The sequence below is a fragment of the Ursus americanus genome, chromosome 19, assembly GCF_024610735.1.
Source record: "Ursus americanus isolate L20-20 chromosome 19, mUrsAme1.1.p, whole genome shotgun sequence".
NCBI classification, from domain to species: Eukaryota; Metazoa; Chordata; class Mammalia; order Carnivora; family Ursidae; genus Ursus; species Ursus americanus.
In genome coordinates, this window is record NC_142145.1 from 22,707,627 (window position 1) to 22,728,472 (window position 20,846).

Genomic DNA, 20,846 nt, shown 5'->3' on the forward strand with positions numbered 1-20,846 from the left:
CCCGCCCCCACCTGGGGACGTCACAAAGAGTGACGTGGAAAGCGAACAATCACAGTCCCTCTCTTCGTGAGCCAGTAGGGAGAGGGGAGGGAGGGGAGGGGGGGAGGGGAGAGGACGGAAGGAGAAGGCTTCGGGGACTGGCTTGTCCCGGTCACCCAATCAGAGAGCTCTGGGGAGGAGCGGGGCGGGGCCCGAGAAGAAGGTGGGGGGGTGGGGCTAGGGAAAGGAATTAGAAGGCTGCGGGGAGGAGAGGGCGGGCTCCCAGAGATTAAAAGCAGCCAATCAGAGCCCGCCGGCTTCATTCGGAGAGCGGCGTGGGGCGTCGCCGCCGCCGCGCGCGCCGGGGGCTGGTTAAGGCCATGAAACAAAAGAAACCCTGAGAGGGGAGCCGCTGCCACCTCCAGCAGCCCGCCCCGCTGCCGTCCCCACCCACCCACCTAGTTACCTACCTCTGCCTCCTTCCTCTGCCCCTCCACCCCGCCCTCTCCAGTCTCCGGGCGGCCCTGGCGCTCCGCGGCCCGGGTCGCCAGCCCCGCAGCCTCCCCAGAGGAAAGGTGTTTGCGCGCTGAACAGGGCCCGAGCCCTGTCCGCCATGGGGCTCGCCGTCCGCCGCGCCTGACCCGCCCGCCGCCGCCGCCGCCATTGACAGCGCGCCGCCGCGATGCCGAGCGGCAGCTCCGCGGCCCTGGCCCTGGCGGCGGCCCCGGCCCCCCTGCCGCAGCCGCCGCCACCGCCGCCGCTGCCGCCGCCCGCGGGCGGCCCGGAGCTGGAGGGGGACGGGCTCCTGCTGAGGGAGCGCCTGGCCGCGCTAGGCCTCGACGACCCCAGCCCAGCGGAGCCCGGTACCCCGGCGCTTCGGGCCGCGGCGGTGGCGGCTCAGGGCCAGGCCCGGCGGGCGGCGGGGCTGTCTCCGGAGGAGCGGGCTCCGCCCGGCCGGCCCGGGGCCCCGGAGGCGGCCGAGCTGGAGCTGGAGGAGGACGAGGAGGAGGAGGGGGAGGAAGCGGAGCTGGACGGAGACCTGCTGGAGGAGGAGGAGCTGGAGGAGGCAGAGGAGGAGGACCGGCCGTCGCTGCTGCTGCTGTCGCCGCCCGCGGCCGCCGCCTCCCAGACCCAGCCGATCCCGGGCGGGTCCCTGGGGTCGGTGCTGCTGCCAGCCACCAGCTTCGATGCCCGGGAGGCGGCCGCGGCGGCCGCGGCGGCGGGGGTGCTCTACGGAGGGGAAGATGCCCAGGGCATGATGGCGGCGATGCTATCCCACGCCTACGGCCCCGGCGGCTGCGGGGCGGCGGCGGCCGCCCTAAACGGGGAGCAGGCGGCCTTGCTCCGGAGGAAGAGCGTCAACACCACTGAGTGCGTCCCGGTTCCCAGCTCCGAGCATGTCGCCGAGATTGTCGGTCGCCAGGGTGAGTGCGGCAGGGAGGAGGGGAGTCCAGCTGGGCTTGGCCCCCCGGGTGTGTGTGTGGGGGAGAGACCAAAGAAAAGAGCTCCGAGCAGCAACATTGAACCCGGCGAGTCCCCCAAGTCCATCGCGAAGGGTTGTGCGAGAAACCGTGGTAGATGAGATGAGAAGATGGGTCACCTTGCGAAAATCCACGGTATTCCGCTGGGTTTTGCATGGTAAAAGGTGTTAAGTTTCTCGAGCCACCCAATCCGGTGGTGTTCACTTTACTCGGGCTGTATTCGTGGAACAGTAGGCTGGCGTGGCACCAGAAACCTCAGTGAGGTGGTAAAAGGTCGGGTCGGTTGTGGATTCCGTGTTGTGCACGGAAAGCTGCGAGATTGCAAGTTTGCGCAGCCGACTGTCTTATAAAAGGCACTCAGCTTACCTTACAGCAGCTTGTTCAGTTGAAGAAATTGACAGAAATGGAGGCTTTGTATAAAGAGCTCATTCCAGAGGGAAGGGAATGTTCAAGTGGTGGGTAACACCATCACCCCCCTCCACCCCTCCGCTATTCAGAAACTTAGCTTTTGAAGAGCAGCCTAACTCTCTGTTGATTTTTTTGTATTCTCTTCTGATACATTTTAACTCTCGAAAAGGCACATTGGCTATCTTTTAGAACACTCTAGTGTACACGATGAATAAAAAAATGGACAGTAAGGTAAATGAGTTAAGGAACTTTATGCGTTTATACAGTTTTCACTAAATTCTCTTCACTTGCCAGCACACCAGCACTGCAGACAGACTCCTCCCACATTGTTCAGACAAAGGACCTATGTCTCAGATTCCAGGAGTAGATTTGTGAAGGTGGGGGAAGGGGATGCCCAGAGTACCTCAGTATCCGACATTTTTAGGGAAGGTCCTCTGCTCTTTAGCATAGCTTTCCCCTCCTGTACTAAGGGAGTAAATATTACCCCCAGGTGCCTTGTTATAATGTAGCTTAGCCCGGTTGATGCATGTCTCTTTACTGTTAGGTTGAGAGCATTGTTGGGGTCAAATAAAGAGAAATAATGGCGCTGCTGCTTAAATGATCTCATCTTTCCCAAGTGGTCTAAAGTACACATAAATAAGAGGTCTGTGGAAATGGTGGTTTCAAATATCAGAGTTGGCTCATTTCTTACCTCTCGGATTTTAATAAGAAAAACCCGACTGAAATCTGGTTAAAGGAGATAGCTTATTTCAGACTGCCTGATGACTGGTACTTTAAAGGCACAGTTCAAAGCTGGTACCGTTCAACTGAGAGTTTATTCCTATAGTTTAGTAAATAAGATTCAGATGCCTTGTTTTTTGTTTGTTTTATTGGTGGGGGGGTTGGGGGGTTTTGTTTTGCAATACTTAACGATACCAATCCAGGAGAGCACTGTTTCACCTTACATAGGATGAAATTGTAATATCTGAATTTATAAATCCAGAATGAGTTGGCCATTCCATTAAGAATATCAGGGAATTGCTGTGTTTCAAGCTTCTATTTTGCCAGGTGTTGAGTTTATGGCAGTTGGAAATGTGAGATTGATTGAGACAAACTTGGTGCCCTTAAGAAACTAACAGTCTAATCAACAGTGGAATGGCACTAAACGAATGTGTCCTTAATGGCACTCTCCATAGTGTGTGACAAACAGTCATACATGTGAGAACATCAACCCTGGAGGGACTTGGAGAATGGGTAGGACTTAAATGGAGATGAAGAATGACTGAGGAACAATGTGAGGAAAGGTGTGGAGGAATAATCTCTACGTATTATTAGAAAGTTGGGGGGGGGTTGTTTTTTGTTTTGTTTGTTTTATTTGATACTTGGGGGCTTTAAAAGGGTGTGGTGAAAGGGGCTAGGAAGGTGTGCATTCAGACAGAGTATGAGAAACCCTTAATGCTGTACTAGGATGGCACTTCCTCAGCACAAGTTGCTTCAGTGTGCTTATGGTGCCAGTTTATGGTAACAAAAGAAAAGAACATTTACTTGCCAGTTTGAATGAGGGACAAGATAATGAAATCTTTTGTATGTTTAGTTTAATACAAACTTTTGTCCTTATCTGTATTGTGCCCTTTAAAGCACAAAAAAAAAAAAAAAAAAAAAAATGGTCCCTAATTGCACAAACTGTTGTCTTTATACAAATCCATTATTTAAAAGTAAAATGAATTCATTCAGAGTTTTTATTTTGTACCATCTATTAAAATAATTAAACATTTTATAACTTATTTAATAGCAAATGAGATTAAGTCTTTAGTTTTTCTGTGCTTATTGGGCTGTGTTTATTGGTTAATAAGGAAATGTGGTTCTATTTATGTCTTAGGACGTGGAGACGAATTGCTGACTATTCCTCTTACGCTTAATATTTCCCAGAGTTGACAGTACTGTTAAAAGTATGTCATCATCCTCTATCTTCTCTTAAGAGCAGAGAGTCTTGCCCCCCTTTTCCTGCCTCCAGTGGATCATTGACCCCTTTGCTACCTCCACCCCCCAGCAGCACCATAATAAAACCTGTGAAGTGTTTTCCCACTCCTTTGGAGGACAAAACAACTTATAATGTTTGGATCCTTTTATTTTTTGTTTTTAAAGATTGTATTTATTTATTTATTTGAGAGAGAGAAAGAGTGCGCAAGAGTGGGGAGGGGTGGAAGGGGAGGGAGGAAGAATCTGATGCAGACACCACACTGAGAGTGGAGCCAGATGCAGGGCTGGATCCCTATGACCGCAAGACAATGACCTGAGTCCGATGCTTAACCTACTGAGCCACCCAGGCACCCCTGCATCCTTTAAAAGTGTGATAATTTGTCTTTTCTCTAAGTAAATAAACAGGGCTAATCACTTAATTTATTTGTTTGCTTTGGATGAACTAAATTTTCATTCTAAAGAATTATCCATTCTTGCCATTTTATTCATTACCTGGAGTCATAATTTTCTGTTTGCCATCTCTTAATTGGTTTTGGAAATAATTATGACACAGATGGAGACATTTCTGACTTCAGCTCTGAAGCAAAGGGTAGGACAAATGGAATTCTGAGTCATATAGACTAGAACTCATATAAATGGCCTCTGGTTCCAGTATCTTTAAAAAAAAGCCAAACAACTGCTTTCGATAGTGATGAAAGTTGGCAGTGTTGACCTCATATTTGTACTCCTCAGTAGCATATGGTCATTGCAAATGTTAAATTGGCCCCTTCTTTTAAGCTTTGCATCTCATATTGAAACCAACCATACTGTAAAATAAAGCTAGGAACTAAAAGAGGCTTTTTGTATAATCAAACAAGTTTTAGAATATGGACATTGGGGGTAAACCTGACAGCAGACTTGAGACTTAACTTTTGTTAAATGTACTACCTGCAGGACACATTCACAGTGGTTAACTGGAGGTTTAATTTAAGGCAATGGACTTTGTTCTACTCTGTACAGTCATTAATATCCAGTTAGACTAAAAGGCAAACTAAAGTAGAACTCTATACCCATTCTTAACTACATTATAAGTAAATGTTGAATGTCACAAATTCCGTTGTTTTAAAAACTTTTGTAACTCAAGGTTTTATGTTACTGTTTAAGCTTAATGTGGGTCTTCACCTATTTTCATTAGTGACTTTATATGTGTGTTCTCTAGTCTCATAGTCTGGAAAAGTCATCTCCAGCTTTTTTTTGATTGTATGCCTTGTCAAAAAAATTAAGCTTGTACTCCCAATGTCTGAATATTTATGTATGAATGATATGTGTACACTATAAAACATGTAAAAAATTTAAAGAATGGGGTAAAAATGGAAATTGGAGTTCTAATTTTTTTTCCTGCACTCCAGCGGAGTTTCTTGTACCCTACTTTGGCTATCACTGAGCTAGACCCCTTTGGAAATTGTTTTCTTCTTTATTGAGATACTCTGTCTCCACTGATTCCCAGTGGTTGTGTATGTGGTCACTTTTTAAATGATGAATATGTTACAGTGTTTCACGTTGTCATAAATGCATCTTTGTGACATTTTCCCCCAGTTTTCTTAGGGTAGAACCGCTCTTCAATTTTTAACACAACTGAAATAAGGTGTATGCTTATTTGTGTATGTTTGTCCAGGAGAAAAAGAGAAGCTTTGGTCTAGCCATACATAAATTCCCTATTCAAGAAGAAATGAGGACATTCGATGAGGACAAACTGTTTTAGAAGAATGCTAAAATACAATGTCTTTTTCTTTTATGTAGCAGGGGGGATTATTGGCCTTCTCTTTGCCAGATACTACAATCCTGCTAGGCCATTATCCCCATTTTACAGATGTAGAAACTGAAGGTCCAAAAGATAACCCTCTTCAAAAAATGGAACTTGGGTTCAGACCAGTTTGACATCAAAGATTTAAGTTGCTGCCTCTATATTCACACATCCTGCTCGGGAAGGTTAATGATATTTGGGTTAATTTCTGCCCTAATCATGAGCTTTGGAATACTGCATTTCTAGTATGGATAACTTAATATCGTCACTATCCAAATTAATTTATTTAATAAAATTTTGATGTCTCTGCTACCCAGAAGGTACAGTTATCATTCTAATATTCTCATTCTTCTATGTCTAACTAAAAATTCTCTGTCATTTATAGTTCAGAAAGTTAATTTGTGTTATATACATGCTAGCTTTAAAAAGCAAATATTGTAACTTCTAGGCTTTAAAATTTAAATTTAGTTGATAATAGTTTGTATTAGCTCTGGGACCCTTGGGAAAGGTTCAATGATTATTGTTTTGCAAATGGGTGGGGAATCTACTGCCTGTTCTTCCTGCCTTATTCAGCTAACGAACCATTTTGATTCACGAGGAGGAAATGGAAAATAAAGTGGTAATATAAGGGTGTATTTTCTACCCCCTGGTTACCAGCAATCTAAAAATGATCCAGGGTGTCAAGTATTTGAAAAGTGTTACTGTTAGAGATTTCTCTTTAGAAACTTTTCAACAAAGTTTATGAGTTGGAATTCTAGGTAGCTCTTCTTACAGCTTAAGTTTTCAAGGAAAGGTAGCATTTAGTTACAAGATTGTGCTCAGTATTTTGTGGATTTGGTTTTGAATGAATTTGATATTTGTACATATTGAAGGAGTTAATACTTTTGTCTTAAACTGAATACAAAAATGTTTCAGAATGTATGTTTTAGTATAAAAACTATCCCAGATTCCCTTAACGGTCTCTGCTCAACTCTGGTATATTGGAAAGAATCAGCAATCAGAAATGAAAATTTCTAAATTTGATTACTCTGTGCCAGTAACTCACTTTGTGATCTTGGACAAGTCACTTAAACTCCCTAGGCTTTAGATACCTCCTCAGCGGATGTAATCTTATTGGATGTAATCATATCTATAATACCTCTAGACACTGAATGATACAAAAATAAATTGAAACACATGAAACTTGTGATAAGCACACATTTTTGTTAAGTTAAATCTGAAATTAAGTTGAACCACTCTTTCATTTACCTTTCCTGGCTTTAGCAGTTTCACACGTTATAGTCTTCTAATGTGAAAGAACTAGACTCAACTGATGTCTGAATGCCTGTTGTTTACATGGCACTTCTGTCCAGATAGGTTTAAATTATGTTGTGATAACAAAGCCCAACATCTCAATATTAAAACAATAAAGGTTTATTATTCACAGGGGCTCTGCTCATTTCAGTCATTCAAGGACACAGGCCAATTCAACGGCCACCATCTCAAGTGTTGGCTGGTCTTCCCATGTGCCTGCAGGATAAGAGACAATGGAATAGGACATGCTGGTCTTTAAATGTTAAATCCGGAAATAATAATTATATCTGCTCATATTTCATTAATCAGAGCAAGTCATCTGACCACACCTACCTTCAAGTAGGTGAGAAAGTCCACTACAACCGTGTGCCCACAGAAGAGAGCCAGAATATTAGTGCCCATGATGACTACCACAGTATTATTTTATGATCAAAGGGATTATTACAGAATCTTTAATTTATGCCATGTAGAATTTGTAATTTAAAGTCGAACTCCCAAGTGAAAAAAATAGGTAATAATGTTCATAAGATACTAAATAGGTAAGTGTATTTTCAGTGAAAATCCTCCTTTAGAAAACTCCAAATAAATTAAGGAAAATCTATTTCAAAGCCCCATTGATCTTCAGATGATTGCAAAGTGATAGGTTTTTTTTATTATTATTAAACTGCATCTTAATGCCTCCCAGATGGCTTATATACCATAATTTGTGGGTTTACTTTTAATTTTTTCCCCCATGCTACCATTAGGTATCATATGGACATTTTTAAAGATTAAATCTGATATTTAAACTTTTAAAATAATTTTCCAATTGTGTTACCAAGCCCAACTACACTTAATTAAATGTATGTACAGCCTAATGCCGTTGGGTTAGATCGAATCTTTATTCCAACTGAATTTGAAAATTTTAATGGCACTGCGTAACATTAGAACCTCTTTGATGCCAGTGTTTGGGATTTAAGAACAATTCATGTGGGCATGGTTTGTTTTCTTTGTCCAGTAAGCAAAAACTGCAATTCATTGTATGCAGGGAAGCCTGATTTAACTATAGTTAAAGTTGTATCATGGAATAATAAGACTAGGACTTGAAATGGTAAAGACATTTCTTCAGCGAAAACTGCAGGTGTAGTTGAAGATTAGCATGAAGTAGTTGGTCTTTTGAACATGGTTGGAAGAGAGTGGGGAGGGAATAGTTCCAAACAACTAAAAAACTTCCCAAATGGGTTACTATTGTAAAAGTATTTGCATTTTGGGCTAACCTTTTTATTACTGTTCCTCCTTCTATACCATTCATCTTCCCTTTGACTTCTACCTTTCCATCAGTACTATTTTAGTATACTGTAGGAAAGGACATTGGAACTTGGAGTTAGAAAACTTGTTAGAGACTTGGTTTCACTTGTTGCCTGTGACCTTGGACAAATCACTTAACTTTGCGGAGTCTCTATTCTTGTGGGGAAAAAACGTGTTCCATCTACTTGTTCTTCCTGGCCCCTTCTCACACCCCATTTGTTGTGGGGGTCAAGTTTGAGAAGATGTCATTAGTACAAATTCATGGCACAACTGAAAGTGTAGAGATAATAAATTATATATGGGGTAGGATAAAGTTTATAAATTTTTTTACTGCTAGATTCGTACTCTGAGCAAATGCTAGTTGAAAATAAAAATTGTCACTTCATTACGTTTTCCCAGGGTGTACCACTGACAAAATTAGGCACAGTATCTTTTTTAAAGTTTACAAATGAATCTGATCTATTATATGGTACCCAAACAAAAGTAGTTCTGTAGTTTCTATTAACGTCCTCTGACAGGCATGAACCTAATTTTAAAATCCCCAATTAGGAAAATTGTTTGACCTTTCATCTCTAATTTACACCCTCTTCTAGGTGTTTCAGTTTTAGTGAAAGGCCAAATATAAGCCTTTTGTTGTTGTTGTTAACTGTTTCAGTCCTCTTGTCTAAGTGAAAAAAAAGGGGGCATTTTAAATTTAGTTTAAGAATCAACTAGAAAAATAAGGCAGGTTGAGAGAATGGTCTATTTAGGAGTCATCAGTTTATAATTTTGGGCAATTCTGGGCTTCAGTTTTCTTCATGTATAAAATGAGATTGAGCTAGATTATTTCTTATAACTTTTACATTCTGATTTTTGTCCGGAAAGAATCCCTGAAATCATGCAAAACTACACTGGGTTTCAAATTCCCAGTTAGACTGACTTCAACATATCTCCTCCAAGTTTTGTGAAGTTGATAATATTTTAACATGTTTTGTACAATCTAAATAAAAGTTTTATCTTTAGGAGATAAATTCCTTAAGTGTTTTTCAACTTACTATAGAAAATTGATTTGATTTTTTTTTTTTTTTTTTTTAGTGATAAGCCTTCAAGTGTGTGAGACAGTTTATCTCATTTGATCCATTCTCAGTTCCACCATACAGATAACGAAACTGATCTATGCGGATATAAGTAACTTACCCAGGGCCTCAAGCTAATAAAATTAAAGACTTAACACTCCTATCTCAGTAAGTGGTAGAACAAGCAGACAAAAGATCAGCAAGAATATAGGTTTGAACACCACCAACAGTATAAGAAAAGAAAAGAAGAGATCAATATCTGTACTTGAACATGTGTAGACATCAAATCCTTCTGGTGCTTGGAGTTGATACAAGTCAGTGAGGGCAAGCACTGAATCTTAGTCTTTGCATCCTTGATGTCAGTTAAAGTACCTGAAGCAAAGTAAATACTTGCTGTTTATTTTATTGAACTGGATTATTGGATTAGACTTGCCACTTTACTATTACTGTTCTAGTTTCCATATTGCAGTAATTGGGATTTTCTTCTCTGTTGCCTTTATCCCAAACCCTTTATGTAAGGAGCCAGTCAACGTGGGATTGACTTTGTTTTAAGGGCAGTAGACATGTACTTAAGGCATTAGATGTCACTGTGAATACTGATAACAACAAAACTAAAATCACATAAATGAAGCTATTTGAAGTGCTGTCAGTGATATCTATAATGAGACTATATTCTTCACAAAAAAATTTCAAAGGATTTTGACTAGGAGAGCTACAAGGAAACTTGAACCCTAGAAAGGAAAGCTATTACTTCTTTATTGTGCATTTATGAATAGTTTGCATTGCTAATCTAAACCATTTATTTAAATGTTGAGTTAAGTTTGTGTATATAAGAAACACTCTCTTATTGGGATTTAGCTAATATTCATCAGTCTTTGAATATATAATACTGAAATTGAGTCCCTGTAAAGTTAAAGGAGCTTTTGAATAGTGTGTCCAGACTGTCCCATGAGGGGAAAAGGACCTCCCTCATTCTAACATATCATGGAACATGAAATAATGTGTTTCTTTAGTGCTTTTAGAGAAAAATGGTATGGAGTAGTATAAAAGGAGTTTGGGGTTAAGACAACATGGGTTTGAGATCTGACATTCCAGCTGGGAGATATTTCCTGCCCTGCTTAAAACACTATTATGATGATTAAATGAGAATATATCTAGAAGAGTTTGGAAAACTGAGAAGTGTGTGACAAATCTTTATTATTTGAAAGCTAAGGGTACTGGATCATTTTACTCAGGAAATACTTGAAGAAGTGTTTTGGGGGTAGTTGGGTAGTCTGAAAGATTACACTTTACTGACATACCTACTTGAATAATGGGCATAGTAATGAGCATTTTTAATACATGATTTAATTTAATCCTTGCAAAAACCAAGTGAGAGAAGTATCTTTAATCAGTCTCACCCATGAAGGAGAGATAAAGGTTTAGTGACCTGTTAAAGTTCACAAAGCAGGTTAGTGATGATCCAAAGTCTGTGTTCCCAACCATTACTCAACCTACCTTTCCTTAAGGAGAGGGTAGAATAGATGTGTGTGTGTGTGTGGGAGAGAGAGAGAGAGAGAAATATGGTAGTATCTGATTGTCCCAAGTGCTTTTAAGACCAAAAAAGAAGCAGTGACAGTATTTCCTAGGACAAGAGGGACTTGGTAAAAAAATTTAAGCATTGGAAAGGACCTAGAGGTTGAATGACCTAACACTGAAATCAGAAGTAATTGGTTAGATTAGATTAGATTAGATAGATTAGAACCAAGGCCTACAGATGATCGGTTTTCTGCTTCTTACATTGTTTCCTTTAAACTGTGCCTTGGAAGATTTCTATGCGGTAGCCATAATAATAAGAGTCAATACCTTTGTCTGTACTATTATTGAGTTCATAGAGCCCTTCACATATATAGCCTCATCTGCCAAACGGCCATGTTTGTTACTCAGAAGCTATAATGTAAGGTGTGGAGGGGAAGTACCAGGAGGGTTTTCCATGTTATTTAGGGAAATATCTGAGCAGAGATAGAAGAGGAACAAGACATGTTTAGGAGATAATAAAGTCTGGAAGAAGGTAGGTTCTGTCTACTTGATGGGAGAGCATTGGTAGGGGAAGATTTTAATGTCAAGCCAAGGAGTTCTAATTTTCTCAAAGGTAAAGAGCTACTCAAGGAGTTTTCACTCCCCCTCTTTATTTAAAGTAAGTGTGTATGTGTGTGCACATACACTGATACCCTAGTAGGATCCTTTTCCCTCAAAACAAAACTCTTGGGGGGAATTTTTTAAGAAAAGGTACATGCCAAGGATGACCCAAAGTGAAAATATACGCATAATGAAGTTTTGGTGTTTGTAAGGGTTTTAACTTTCTCGAGCCACCTTGTATGTAAGACATATGTAATTTATGGAGTGAATGGAAAATACAATGAATTTCTGGGAAACAAAATACTCTGTCAAAAATCAGCAACACTTCACATCATTTGGGGCTACTGACTACTATTAAACTTTTCTGTGATACTAGCACCCCACCCCCCAGCAAAAGAACATTTGGCATTGCAGCCCTTTGTACATATATTTGGAACATGTTGAATTTTGCATTGTTTTTTTTTTTTCTTTTTAAATGTTGATTGCAACCTCCTAAATTGGTATTGTAATCCATGGTTTGAGAAGCACTGAAGATCCCATCGTTTCGGTTCCTTTTCTTCCTTTTACTCCTCTTCCAGCAGTAGGGGATCTCTCCCTCTTAATCACTGAGGCATCTGGTGGGAGTGGTTCTCTTTACTCTGGAGAAGCAAGACAGGACCTTTGCTGTACCAGGAAGTGCAGGGACCATAATTCTGGCTGCAGCTAAAAGGTTTTAAGGCAAAACACCGCTCTAGCCACAGTGATATAGAAAGAGGAAATGGGTTCTTATACCAGGGATAGGTTGGAGACTTTTTATTTGGGGAATTTACTTCCAAATCAAAATAAAATTACAACTGTGAAAGTTGGTGCTATCCTAGTCCTTAACCTCTACACATTCTGGTACACAGATTGCCATAGGTTGGGTTGGTTTTTGTCTATAGCTACAAGAAAACAATTGTTAGGATACCTGGATGGCTCAGTCGTCTGAGCGTCTGCCTTCGGCTCAGGTTGTGATCCCAGGATCCTGCTTCTCCCTCTGCCAGCTGCTCCCCCTGCTTGTGCACTTGCACTCTCTCTCTCTCTCTCTCTCTCTGTCAAATAAAATCTTAAAAAAAAAAAATTGCTAGTTTTCACCTCTTAGAATTAAAAAGCCTTGTTCACATTTGAAGTTATGATATCATTTGCCCTGCTGTTCATACAATTTAAAATAATGTCTGTTCTAGCCAAAGTCTAATTAATATGCTAAGTCTAGTAAAATGTGTCATTTCTTTATATTTTTAAAAAAGTTTTCTGATTTAATTATATTTCTTGGAAAAAGCTTATGCATTTGTATAGTTCAAAATTATAAAAAATTAGAGTGTAAAGGAGAATTAAGTCTCCCTCCTACCCTTTCCCCCTAAATCAACCAGTTTTATGACTACACTGTATTCCATTATATAGCTATACTGGCTGCACGCTAATACAAACAAGTAATATAATACAAAGGTCATTTTGCACCTGTGCAAGTATTTCTACAGAATCAATTCTCTGAGTGGGATTGTAGGGGCAGAAAGATCCATGGAGTTGTAATTTTGATAAATAATGCAAAATGCCCTCGGGCAGTTCGTACTCTCAGCTGCTAAATATGATGGTCCTTTTCCCTGTTCTTACTAGCTCTGGTTTTGATATTTGGTAGTCTTATAGGTAGAAAAAGTTACTTCAGTTCATGTGAAAATGGGAATTTTCATTGTCCATAGCTGCTTATATATTTTCTTTTCTGTGAGCTGTTTCTTTTACCTATTTTTTAATTGGGTTCTAGTGTTTTGATACATAGGGCCAGGTGTATGTGTGTAAGAGAGAGAGAAATTAGCCATTTGTTGTGTAAGTTATAAATAATTACTTCTTCACATTGTTTTGGTGACTTTTGCCATGCAGCAATTTTTTTTTAAGTGCGGTCTAATTTATCTGTACTCTTATTATGGCTTCTGAGTTTTGTGCCGCTCTGAGATTATAAATTCTTCCATGATTTTTTAAAATATCTTAGACTTTTCAAATCGAAACTCAATCTAAAATACTCCAAAAAGCTTTTGAACCTTCTTCACCTGTAAAATAATAAAACAAGTTTATTTTTTATTTAGTTTGTGTTGCCTATTTGGAACTCTCTATATTCAAATTGTCCCCAACTTTAGAATATATATATATTTTTTTCTAGAAATCATGTGTTGTTTGAAACTCAGAATATGTATGATCTTATAGAAACAGTAATTTGATTGATGAGGTTTCCTGTAGTCCTAATCTGAGTTGAGACTACTGTATTAAAACTGTCTTAACAAAATTAGCAGAGAGAACAAATACATTCTTCTGTTTTTGTTGGTAGTGGTTTAAAGGGGTTGGCTGTGCAATCTTCCCATTATCTCAACCCTGATCTGCAAAACCTATAGACACTGTCCTTTGGGGCAGGATAGGCCTCTTACTCTCCTATCTCAGAAGTGGTTCCTGCTCAAAATGTTTGTCTTCTGTCTTCCTATTGAGCCAATTATTAAGCACCTCTTTGTTAGTACCAACCATAGGCCAAAGAGTGTTTTGTGTACCTTTAGGCATATTTTCTTAGTTAATAATATACTTACTAGGTATTAAACGAAAAGTATCTACTAAGGTCAACTGACAGTTGCTTATAGTCTCAAAAGTATTTATTTGGAGAAGTTTACTCAATTCAACTTTCTAGTGGTCAATATTAGGAAGGGTTGAGAGGGGCTAACCCCAGACCCTTTTCTTATTTCTCTCTTTGTCCTTAATAGAAATTGCCCAGTGCTTTTCTGCAGGATGAACAGGACCCTCTTTGTTAGAAATGTGGTGCCAGCAGACTGCCTTCTTGTTAAGTTGTCGCCCAGAGTATCTGAATAATAACAATAACGCCCCTGAATGTATAGCGTGGACAGTTGGTTATTTGTTTCCATTAGCCTGTTAGAATTTCTTGGGCAGCTCCCCATCAGTCACATGGTGATTGGCCAATGGGAAGTGCTCTCAGTTCACAGCCCCAAGCAACACCTTCTGTGCTGAATTGAGGGAGTCTTCTGGAGATTCAGTCTGTATAAATAAGTAGATATAAAAGTTTTATTGCTCTCATCTTCTAACTTTCTATTTTGGAGCAAAAGCAGTAACTTTGTCTTATAGTCAAAAGTCACACCATTGACTTAATATTGTAGTTCATTATAGATGTAAACTTACAGCAGCACTCTTTATAGTTAAAACTTTTGAGTTTTATAGTAGCATAAATTCAACTCATTGTAGTAATTTCTTGGTAGCCTGCAAGCCACCCCCTCCCCTTGGACCTTCTTTCCTCATCCAGTTATTGCACTAAGTGCTTTGCTTGCAGTGTTGCTTTTAGCCACTCCCCACCAAGTCTTCTCAGATGAATAGAACCTCAGATTGGAGTAAACCTGACTCTCAAAGTGTTTTCATGATAGGTACCTAGGATCCAGCAGTGAGAAAAAAAGCCATTTTTTTGGTAAGTTTTACATTTTGTTGGAAGGGGGAATAGGTCTGGGTTAAGATCCATAAGTCCAATGGTAGATTGAATAAAGTTATGTTGAATATGTTATAATTGAAGTTAGCATAATCAACTCCTTTCAACAAAGTTGTATTAGCAGTATGGGGCTAGAATATGGAAGTCTTGAAAAGCTCAGCAAAAAAAAGATTAGATGCAAAGCAATATGTGTAAGAAAAGCCCAATGTTCTTACAAAGAATACTGATCTTTGTTTCAACACATGTCATATGGGCACCCCAAAGGCCTATACTTTAGTCAACCACCCACTGGTTTGGGAATGTTTAGGAAGGGCACACAAAGCAGTCCTGAGGGATAGGAACCTTCGCAGAGGATGAGACATCTAAACGAAAATCTGAATGGCCAGCAAGAATTAAGCAAGCAGAGGTGGGAGTATAGAGGCAAAGACAAAGGAACTTTCTGGTCATGGAAGCAAGGGAGCATGGATAGGAGTTTAATATGGTAGAAGCACACTGCAGAGTTTAAGAAGTGAGAAAGGGGAGGAGCGCCTGGGTGGCTCAATGGTTTAAGCCTCTGCCTTCAGCTCAGGTCATGATCCCAAGGTCCTGGGAAGGAGCCCTGCGTGGAACTCCCTGCTTAGGAGGGAGTCTGCTACTCCCTCTGCCCCTCCCCCACCCCGTGCGCGCACACTCTCTCTCAAACAAATAAATCTTTAAAAAAAGAAGAAGAAGTGAGGAAGGGGAAAAGATGACCAGTAAAGAGATGTATCTAGAGAGAGGTAATCAAGTCCCAGGTAAAGAGGGGCCTTGTGTGCCACATTGTTTGGACTTTATCCTTATGGTAAAAGGGAGCCATTAAAGCACTTTATGCAAAGAAGTGATCACGTGATCTGTGTTTTATTTAGAAGCCATCATTTGACTAAAATGAATATAGAGAATGGGTTGGAGTAAGGTGGAACTGGAGGCAAGGAGACCAGGGGGGAGGGGGGGTGGCAGTTATACAGGTTAGAAATGATATATAAAGACTTTGTTTTTATACATTATGAATTTATTGGGGGCAAAAAGGGGAGGGAAGAAAATTTCAAGAAAAAGACTGTCCAAAGTGTGACATGTGTCTTCAAGAGCACCTGGTCTCTTCATTTTGAGGAACCTAGGAATAACATGATACATTCATGAGAACAAATCTATTCTAGCAAGCTTCACATTAAGATCTTTGAAAAGTATAACCCCAGAGTTCTATGCCTTAGTTGTCTATATGACATTTTAAGTTACACTTTGAAGCCCTCTAATCTCACATAGTTGGCATTGGAATTGATGATTGTCTAAAAAGTTAATTAAAGAATTATGGATAGTTATGAATATGCATCTCAGATATTTTAACTTAAATGCACTTAGGATTTGGGCCAAAGACTTTTATTTGAAAATGGGTCTGCCAATCCGAGTAGTCTTTTAATAAAATCAGATCCAATGCCCATGTTCCATAGAGTTTCCAATGTGTTTCTTTTGAATTTAGCAAGAATTTTACAGTGAATGCAGTGTCATTCCGTGTTAGTTTTTTACCCCAGGCCTTTACAGTTGTCTCACCTATACATAATTCAGCAACACTATTTTTTTCTTCAGGGTACACATCTTTTATTGAGATTTTCTTTTCTTTTTCTTTTTTTTAAAGATTTTATTTATTTGAGAGAGAGAAAGAGTATGAGCAGGGGAAGAGGCAAAGGGACAAGCAGACTCCCCGCCAAGTGTGGAGCCCAGACATAGGGCTGATCCCAGGACCCTGAGATTATGACCTGATAGGAAGTCAGATGCTTAACTGACTGAGGCACCCCTTTATTGAGATTTTCAAAAATAATCAGCTTCATTTTCATACAAGTACAGTTTTTTTTACATTCATATTTCACTGATTTATGTCAAAGTTAATTTAGTTAATGCATGAGTACAACTATTATAACCAGATATGGGGATAGCTTAGTAAGCCTCAAATTCAATTGATGTGAGCAGATGTGAGATGACCTTTGAGCCAAGAGCATTTTGCTCATCATGAGTTTTACAGGGGAAAGAGTAATGTTAAAATATGACAATAGGTGGAAGTCCGTTAAACAACTTCTGTCTTAGAGTTGTGCGAAATTTGAGGTTCTCAGACTGACAAAGAGACCAATGATTTTGAAGTTAGAGTAGGTTTAACTGTTCTCGTAAGCTTCATTTTCCTTAACAATAAAAGGAGTGAAGTAACCTAGTTCTTAAGCTTATTGTATAGATTGAATGAGACAGTAGATATTCCGTGTCTTACATGTGCATTAGTCTTTTTTCTTTGCCACCGACATCCTGCAAGGGAGTTAATTATGATCGTTCTGAATGTCAGACCTGCGCATGGTATAGTTTGCCTGTACAGAGTATTCTGTGCATCGTCTGCAGTGACTGATAACGAGAAGGAAGCACTAGGCGTGACTTCTAAGATCTCCAAGTAGAGGTGCTGCCTCTTCCTAAGTGAAAGACCAGCAGGCAAGTGTACCTGAGGATGGGGGAGCGTTTGTGGAGTTAGGAAAGCTTTCTCATGATCTAGTGACAAGTTTTTATGATAAAGAAAAAAACTGCCCAGAAGTGGACATTTATCTTGAGCTTTCTGTGATTTGTCTTTATCAATATTATTGACATAGTAGTTGATTCTTATGAAATATTTTCTTCCTAACAGGTTGTAAAATTAAAGCACTGAGAGCCAAGACAAACACGTATATCAAGACACCTGTTCGTGGTGAAGAGCCCATTTTTGTTGTCACTGGACGGAAAGAAGATGTTGCCATGGCCAAAAGAGAAATTCTCTCAGCTGCAGAGCACTTCTCCATGATCCGTGCATCTCGAAACAAAAATGGCCCTGCCCTGGGAGGGTTGTCATGTAGTCCAAATCTACCAGGTCAAACCACCGTTCAAGTGAGGGTCCCCTATCGTGTGGTAGGATTGGTCGTTGGGCCCAAAGGAGCAACTATTAAGAGAATTCAGCAGCAGACCCACACATACATAGTAACTCCAAGCAGAGATAAGGAGCCTGTCTTTGAAGTGACAGGGATGCCTGAAAATGTTGACCGAGCGCGAGAAGAAATAGAAATGCATATCGCCATGCGTACAGGAAACTATATTGAACTCAATGAAGAAAATGATTTCCATTACAACGGTACCGATGTAAGCTTTGAAGGTGGCACTCTTGGCTCTGCGTGGCTCTCCTCCAATCCAGTTCCTCCCAGCCGCGCAAGAATGATATCCAATTATCGAAATGATAGTTCCAGTTCTCTGGGAAGTGGTTCCACAGATTCCTACTTTGGAAGCAATAGGCTGGCTGACTTTAGTCCAACAAGCCCATTTAGCACAGGAAACTTTTGGTTTGGAGATACACTACCATCTGTAGGCTCAGAAGATCTTGCAGTTGACTCTCCTGCCTTTGACTCTTTACCAACATCATCTGCTCAAACTATCTGGACTCCGTTTGAACCAGTTAACCCACTCTCTGGCTTTGGGAGTGATCCTTCTGGTAACATGAAGACTCAGCGTAGAGGAAGTCAGCCATCTACTCCTCGTCTCTCTCCTACATTTCCTGAGAGCATTGAACACCCACTTGCTCGGAGGGTTAGGAGCGACCCACCTAGTACAGGCAACCATGTTGGCCTTCCAATATACATCCCTGCTTTTTCTAATGGTACCAATAGTTACTCCTCTTCCAATGGTGGTTCCACCTCTAGCTCACCTCCAGAATCAAGACGAAAGCACGATTGCGTGATTTGCTTTGAGAATGAAGTTATTGCTGCCCTAGTTCCATGTGGCCACAACCTCTTCTGCATGGAATGTGCCAACAAGATCTGTGAAAAGAGAACGCCATCATGTCCAGTTTGCCAGACAGCTGTTACTCAGGCAATCCAAATTCACTCTTAACTATATATATATACATAAATACTATATATGGACTCGTAAAGGCATGGGTAAAATGGTACCCCCAGTAAACTTCCTAATGAATTCTTATGACTGTTATCAGGCTTTATTGGGATTAGGCTAAAGTTGTTAGTAAACTTATAAAAGGCTGCTATGGTAACACTAAACCTAAGTGGTCTCTTGTCTATTAGTTTGGTTTGAATTATTAATACTATCCTGTAGACCCAGAGACATAGCTTGTATAAGAATCGTTAAAACTGAAGTTCAGCTTGGCTGAGTGAAGATAATCATAGGTTGTGTGAGCCTATGAGAAAAGTTTATATGTCTAGATTTCAAAACAATGGGTCCCAAAGCCTAGCCACATTAAGAGTTTATGGAGGGTACTTGGCATTACAGACGATTCAGACTCTTCCAGTGCTGCCTTCTTTACACTGCCAGTTTTGACAAAACAGGTTCGTTTTTTATTTTACAACAACTTATGCCTAATTCTGCAGGATTGCAAGTAACTTTTTAATGCATTGTGATTACTTATTGGTAATAATAGGGCTGATGGCAGTTTACTCGATCACTGGTTATAATTTGGGACAGAAACTGCTACATTGACCTTCATCTCGCCCAGAATGCTCACGGCTGGTATGATCAGTGGATCAGGAATGCAATTGTGTCGATTGTGAATTCCTACCCATTGCCTCCCTCGGTGAATGTGGAAATGGCCACCTGGGTTTTCCCATTTCAGGAAGGGCTTTGGGATGCACCTATATTGGCTAATAATTGAGGATGCGAACATTCCATTCATTAGTCTGATCAAGCTGTTGATTAAGTTTTAGACTAGATCAAAATGTGAAACATCTCATGTTCAATCCGTATCTGTCTTGCACATTATAAATATGTTTTTATTTTTCAGTAATTCAGGGGAGGGGGAGGGAGAGAGGGATAATAATGCCCTTAGCATAATTTACAAAAGCAGCTGTGATGACCTTCAGTCAGTTTACTTCATTTCAAAACTGTTTCCAATCACAAGGAAAGATTTCTTTAAGATACACTTTTACATTTCACCTGTGGATGTCTATAACTTCATCCTCAGTATGTTCCCAAATCTGTGCTGGCATTGAAAGGACAAAACAATATACTGGTGGGTTTTTCTACTAATTATTTTTTGAAGCGTTATTTTCCCAACACAAAAGAGCTTTTTTTCTCAATATAACAAAAAATTGAAAATCCTATGTGTATTGAATAGTAAATAGACAAATTTTATTTTTTATTTCCACTTGAAGAGTTACATTTCGTATAAAAGTTTACAAATAACGGTTTTTATTTTGATTTTTTCAGTATAAAAATTGCCTTGATGGCATATTATGATGTAATGCTAATTGCTTGTAGGATAGTTAAATGTCAGTATTGAAACCTAATCTTAGCTGCCGTCTTGTAGATATGAACGAATGTTCACCAAGCATGTATTTTGTATTTTGTTGCATTGTACACTGCAACTAATAAGCCAAGGAATCGACATATATTAGGTGCGTGTACTGTTTCTAAAAACCACAAACTAAGAATGATAAATTATCAATATAGTTTAGTATTTGCTAATTTTACTACACTCTTTTGTTATGTATATGTAGGGAAGTCATAGGGATTATAAATTCAATTTGAGTAAAGTTTAAAACCATATATTTTATGATAAAGGGCCTTTAACTTAAGATGGCCAAAGCACTGATATTATATATTTGCTGTAAAGAGAATTATAAGAGTTTTATTTTTCTGATATTAAAAGTTACTTAATAAAGACTTGTTTCCATTAACTTGAATGTATTCTCCTTGGTGTTTTTCATGCAATCATTAGTTTAGAATGGAAGATAGCCATTTGCCAGAATTGAACATTTTCTTTTTACAAAGCTTCCCCTCTCCCAAGCCAGCTCCCTGTGTTCATTCTTGGAGTTATTTATTTTTTATTTTTTATTTTCTTTAGTGTGTTCTTAGTGTTAAATGTGTTGCTTATGCTCCTATCCAAAATTAGCTTTTCCTTTAAGTGAGTGTTACATTACAGTGAAATCAGAGATTTAGTGAGTTTTAGATTGTTTAGTTGCTTATTTGTGCTGTTGACC

At 39.9% G+C, this 20,846-nt stretch overlaps 2 protein-coding genes across 2 annotated transcripts in view; one reads left to right on the plus strand and one right to left on the minus strand.

Moving 5' to 3' along the window:
• The window catches only part of LOC123787399 (uncharacterized), a 258,659-nt gene extending 257,505 nt beyond the window's left edge, over nucleotides 1-1,154 (minus strand). The window contains exon 1 of the mRNA XM_087869794.1: nucleotides 1,019-1,154. The gene's annotated coding sequence lies outside the window, so the exon portion shown is untranslated. The remainder of the gene's footprint in view (nucleotides 1-1,018) is intronic.
• MEX3C (mex-3 RNA binding family member C) lies at nucleotides 365-20,549 on the plus strand. The gene is made up of 2 exons (XM_045790126.2): nucleotides 365-1,403; nucleotides 17,519-20,549. Exons 1-2 carry the CDS (start codon nucleotides 662-664, stop codon nucleotides 18,745-18,747), a joined length of 1,971 nt encoding a protein of 656 aa, XP_045646082.1. The 5' UTR covers nucleotides 365-661; the 3' UTR covers nucleotides 18,748-20,549.
• Nucleotides 20,550-20,846: the final 297 nt, after the last annotated feature.

Excerpts from the sequence above, each read along its gene's own strand:
- MEX3C (XM_045790126.2), top strand. The coding sequence starts at position 662 with ATGCCGAGCGGCAGCTCCGCGGCCCTGGCCCTGGCGGCGGCCCCGGCC. Across the intron at positions 1,404-17,518 it reads CGAGATTGTCGGTCGCCAGG|GTTGTAAAATTAAAGCACTG; the intron begins GTGAGTGCGGCA and ends TCTTCCTAACAG.